Source organism: Chaetura pelagica, unplaced genomic scaffold (genome assembly GCF_000747805.2).
Source record: "Chaetura pelagica isolate M959 unplaced genomic scaffold, ChaPel_1.0 scaffold20, whole genome shotgun sequence".
NCBI lineage: Eukaryota > Metazoa > Chordata > Aves > Apodiformes > Apodidae > Chaetura > Chaetura pelagica.
This window is the reverse complement of record NW_009951958.1, coordinates 4,034,161-4,039,528: the sequence shown is the minus strand read 5'-3', so window position 1 is coordinate 4,039,528 and position 5,368 is coordinate 4,034,161. Positions and strand designations below refer to the sequence as shown.

General features: G+C 63.0%; 1 protein-coding gene across 1 annotated transcript in view; it reads left to right on the top strand.

Moving 5' to 3' along the window:
• The first annotated feature begins 1,041 nt into the window (after positions 1-1,041).
• Positions 1,042-5,368, top strand: part of TNK2 (tyrosine kinase, non-receptor, 2) — a 16,356-nt gene continuing 12,029 nt past the window's right edge. The window contains exons 1-8 of the mRNA XM_009999782.1: positions 1,042-1,204; positions 1,350-1,420; positions 2,556-2,768; positions 2,852-3,004; positions 3,202-3,479; positions 3,555-3,681; positions 3,794-3,940; positions 4,336-4,430. Of these exons, the coding sequence (XP_009998084.1) occupies positions 1,042-1,204; positions 1,350-1,420; positions 2,556-2,768; positions 2,852-3,004; positions 3,202-3,479; positions 3,555-3,681; positions 3,794-3,940; positions 4,336-4,430 (1,247 nt within the window). The remainder of the gene's footprint in view (positions 1,205-1,349; positions 1,421-2,555; positions 2,769-2,851; positions 3,005-3,201; positions 3,480-3,554; positions 3,682-3,793; positions 3,941-4,335; positions 4,431-5,368) is intronic.

Genomic DNA, 5,368 nt, shown 5'->3' with positions numbered 1-5,368 from the left:
GGCCCCGGTGCCCGCGGGCACGGACCGGCCACCCCCAGCGGGCACCGGCGCCTGCTTTCGCCCCGCGTGCCCCCGTGTGCCCCCGTGCCCAGCTGCCTGCCGCCCCCGCCGTATTTTTAGCCTGGTGCCGAGGGCTGTAATTGCGGCGAGATGGCCGGAGGACCCGAGCACCGGGGGCGAGGGTGCTGGGGACCGACCACGTTGTCTCCTGGGGGAGAGGATGGAGGGAGCTGCCGCACTGTGGGGCTGGGGTTGCCAGCTCCCCTCCGGCTCTCAGCAGCCTTAGAACCCTGGTGATGAAAAGGAGTAGGGGGGATGTAGCTGGGACCATATGCAGGGATAGGGAATGGTGGGGGGTATAGAGAACCCTGGGTCAGACCCAGTCCTGTCCCCTCCTTGTGCTCTGGCATGGCTGAGGGGGTGACATCAGTGGTGCTGAGGTGCCCTGTGCCAAAGCCCTAGGGCACCAGGACCCCCCCAGGATCCCCTGATGTCCCTGTCTGCTCCCTCTCCTCCACACTGGCTGTGTGGGCTGCTGGGGAGTCAAGAGGCAGTGCTGAGGTGGCTGTCCTTGCCAGGGACAGCTGCCACTTCCCCGGGCTGCCCCTCCAGCTGGGCAAAGAGAGCCTAGCAGGCATGGTGCCAGGCTGTGGGGTGCCCCTTCTGCAGGCATGGTGCCAGGTGTGCAGTGCCCCTTTGGGGAGGGGGCTGCTCTAAGCATATCCGTCCCATGCCCTGGGGCTCTGCTACGTCCTGTGTCCCTGGCACCGCTGCCTGGGGGCAGCCTATGCTGGAGTGGAGGGGTGGGCTAGTGTTTCTGTGGGCACGATGGGGGTCCCACTGATGGAGTGCCTCTCCTGTTCCCCAGGGAGCTGGGGACAGGCTCAGGAGGTGAGTCTTGCTATCATCCCTCACACTCTCATCCAGGCAGAACCCCAGCCTCGGCTCCAGATGACTCCCCCAGGGGTACCAGGGCAGAGGGGAGCAGGGCAGGGTCCCCCCTAACCTGGCATGGTGTCCCAGCAGAGGCTGAGCTGTAGCATGCAGGCGGAGGAGGGCACGGACTGGCTGCTGGAGCTGCTCACCGAGCTGCAGCTGCAGCAGTACTTCTTGCGCATCCGGGACGAGCTCAACGTCACCCGCCTCTCCCACTTCGAGTACGTCAAAAATGAGGATCTGGAGAAGATCGGCATGGGACGCCCCGGTGTGTACATCCCCCTCAAACCTCCCCCTGCACCCCCCGCTGGCTGCACAGCATGTTTTGGGGAGCTCAGAGGAGCGTGCAGTCCACGGGGCTGGAGGAGACTCCCACCCAGTGCTATGTTGGTGATCGCCCCTGTGTCCTGCAGGCCAGCGGCGGCTGTGGGAGGCGGTGAAGCGGAGGAAAGCCATGTGCAAGCGGAAATCCTGGATGAGCAAGGTAGGGGTGGGAGAAGGACAGGTGTGGCAGGGGAACTGAGGCAGGCAGGAGGAGCTGGACCTCTCTGCATGCTTTTCCTTGTTGCCGGTCTCTCTCCATGCTGCTGGTTCCTGGGGGTTGTGAGGGAGATGGACAGAAGCCCTGCCATGTGTCCCGCCTGTGGTGTGACCCTGCCAGCATGTGCCCTGGTTCTGTGTAGACTTCTGGGTCACTTCCCGGTGAAGGATGTCCCTGCCACCCCAGCACGCAGGAAATTCATTCCCTTTGCCTTATTTGCCTCTTTTCCAGGAAACTCATTTGCAGCTAATGAGCTACACAGCCCACGCATCTCACCCCAGACGGCTCCATGGGCAGCAGCCCTGCCCAGACCCCTGCCTGCTTCGAGGCAAGGGGACACAGCCCTGTGTCCACAGGGGCTAGGGGTGCAGCAGAGCAGGGGACCTTTAAATGCATGCACGTACCCCCCCATGCCATCCCTTCCAAAGCCAATGCTGCTGGCACCTTGCACCCCCAAAACAGCAGGGCATTTGCAGCTGGGTGCTGGGTCGTGGCCTCTCCCCAGCATGACTCATCTGGGCTGGGATGGGCTTTTAATAGAAGGCGACTCAGCCTCCCACCGGGCACAGAAATGCCAACTCCCACCCTGGCCACATGCTGGGCCCAGCCCCTGCACACCTCGCATGGGTCCCAGCTGGGGGAGAGGCCAGGAGAGCCCATCCCTGTCCCTTCAGGGCAGCACGTATTGTAAGGCCCACGTCGCTGTGGGGATGTGTCACCGTGCTCGGCCCAAGCTGGAGGTTTCTCTTGGCTTCGTGCCCAGGCACATTATGTGGCCACAGCATGGCCAAGAATGCCCAAGGCCCTCCAGCTACCTGCCTGGTTTGCCAGGCCTGCTGGGGATGCACCATGGGGCTGTGCTGGAAGGCATGACCCTCTCCCTCTACTCACAGTTGCTTAGTGTGCAGAGAGCTGGAAGAGCAGAAACTGCTCTCGCAGCTGGCCTGCTCTGGGTAATCACTAGTTAGGGGTCATCAGTAGGTTCCAGATTGTACAGCTTCCTGGCACTGCTCACTTGCAGACCCAAGCACCCAGGGTATCTCTGTGCCGATGTCTCACTTGCCTCTGTGTCCCGCAGGTGTTCAGCGGGAAGCGTCCTGAGTCAGAGCTGCCACCCCAGCCCCAGAGCACCTTCCGCAAGCCCCCCACGCCACCACCCCCTGAAGCAGGGGGGCAGCACTCCCTCACCTGCCTCGTGCGGGAGCGGGACCTCTCACTCTTTGAGAAGCTGGGTGATGGCTCCTTCGGTGTCGTGCGTCGCGGCGAGTGGTGCACACCTGCTGGCAAGACGGTGAGGGGGCTGTGGGGGGGAATGGGTGGCAGGACCACCCCAGGGGAAAGGTGCTTCGGGCCTCATTCCCGCTTTGGCCGTAGCTAAACGTGGCAGTGAAATGCCTCAAGACGGACGTGCTGAGCCAGCCAGAGGCACTGGATGACTTCATCCGGGAGGTGAACGCCATGCACTCCCTGGACCACAGGAACCTCATCCGCCTCTACGGTGTGGTGCTCTCTCACCCCATGAAGATGGTGAGTGTTGGGGGGATGAGGCTGACCTTGGTGCTGCCCCATGGGGGTCCTGTATGATGAGGGGTGAGCAAAGCCAGGCTGGGTCCATACCTCAAGTCCTTCTCTGGCATCCCCAAGGGGGCACAAGAAGGCTGGAAACAAGCCCAGCCAAGGTGCTCCTTGATTGACCAACCCGGTGTCCCATCCTCATGGCACAGGTGACAGAGCTGGCTCCTCTGGGCTCCCTCCTGGACCGCCTGCGGAAGAATCAGGGCCATTTCCTCATTTCCACCCTCTGCCAGTATGCCATCCAGGTGGCCAAGGGCATGGCCTACCTGGAGTCCAAGCGTTTCATCCACCGCGACCTGGCTGCCCGCAACATCCTGCTGGCCTCCAATGAGCTGGTCAAGATTGGGGACTTCGGGCTGATGCGGGCCCTGCCCAAAAACGACGACCACTATGTGATGCAGGAGCATCGCAAAGTCCCCTTTGCCTGGTGAGCCCCGGGGAGGGGAGGACTTAGGGTTGCAGAACCCACACCCTCCTGATGCTCACATCCTTCCCCGCGCAGGTGTGCTCCTGAAAGCCTGAAGACACGCACCTTCTCCCATGCCAGCGACACTTGGATGTTTGGGGTGACCCTCTGGGAGATGTTCACCTATGGGCAGGAGCCCTGGATCGGCCTCAATGGCAGCCAGGTGGGTACACAGCAGAGACTTGTGTGTTGTTCCCCCACCACCACCACCTCACCCCATTAGTGTTGGGGCAGGGAGGACCTGGGAGGCCCTGACAGCAGCTGCTTCCTCACAGATCCTTCACAAGATAGACAAGGAGGGTGAGCGGCTGCCGCGGCCCGAGGACTGTCCCCAGGATGTCTACAATGTCATGCTGCAGTGCTGGGCACACAAGCCTGAGGACCGACCCACCTTTGTAGCCCTGAGGGACTTCTTGGTGGAGGTAGGTGAGCGACTGGGGAAGTGGGCAGGGGTTCCCAGTGTCCCCCTCTTGCAGGCTTTGTCCAAGCAAAGTTAAGGGTATTGCTAAGGTGGGAGATGATGTTGGGGGCCTTGGGCCAGGCCTCCCTGTTGCTGGGTGGGTGTGGGTGGTGACATGGTCACAGCAGAAGAACCCTTGGGTGCCACCTTGCCCTCATGGAGCATGCAGGTGCTCCTGGTGCCCTTGCCCACCCCAGTGATGTTTTGGCTACGAAGGGGCTGTGAGCAGTAGTGCTGTCCCCTGCCCTTTTTTGGGGCTCCACTGCTCAGTGAGGGGCTGGCCCTGGCCCTGAAGTTTGTGGGGGTGAATGTGGTAGGGTGTTATATCCTCTGTTCTCACCTCTGCTCTCCCCCTAGGCCCAGCCCACTGACATGAGGGCACTGCAGGACTTTGAGGAGCCTGACAAGCTGCACATCCAGATGAACGACATCATCACAGTCATCGAGGGCAGGTATTGCACAGGGAGGGGGACCATGCATTGTCGGGGGGAGGCACAGGCTAACTGCCAGCTTCAGGACTGCCAGCTTGCATGGGGACAGGGGACCCCAAGAATTGGGGGGGGACTTGGGCACTGGCAGAGCTGTGTGGAGCAGGGATAGGGGATCTGACCTCTGGCTCACCTGGCCACATACCCTGCAGGAGGGCAGAGCTGCCCCTGGGAGATGAGCAGTTCCAGGGGTGGCAGAGCACCACGGGGCTACCCCGATGCAGGGACGTGGCCGTGCCTGTGGGTGGCGTGGCCCTGCCCGCACCATCGTCCCCACTGACTCACCCCACTGCGCCCGTGGGTTTGCCCCGGGAAACTGCGCCCCAGGGCCCCTCCCTGCTGATAGCGACAGGGACGTGCCACCGGGCCGCTGTCACCCAGCCGGGAGAGGCACCGGGGAACTAGGTTACTGCAGTGCTGTGACCTGTCACCCCCTGTGCCATGGGCTTTGCTGCTCTGTCCCTGCTGGACACCCCGAGGCACGACCGCTCCCCCCGCCCCGGGGACCTGCTGCTCCTGCTGGGGGGAACCTTTGGTCCCTGCATCCCCATCCCAGGACACATCCATCCCCCTCCAGCTCGGGGGCCGTGGGGACCCCCCAGAGAAGCTCAGTGTCCTTTTGCCCCACTGGCACAGGGAAGGCCTCCCCCCCCCCGCCCCAGCGGGATGCAAAGGAAGGCTCTGTCCTTCCCCCCTTCCCTCTCCCCCTCCCGGGACCGGCTCCCCGCGGTTAGTCACGGCCCGGAGGTGAATCAGGCCGGATTTGTGTGTCTGCAGGGACCGGCTTTCTCCCGGGATGACTCTTGCCCAGGGTCTGGCGGTTTAATTGCAGGGAGGGGAGGGGAGGAGAAGGGAAGGGAAGCGGCGTCGGCGGAGGGGAGGGAAGGAGGGAGGGAGGAAAG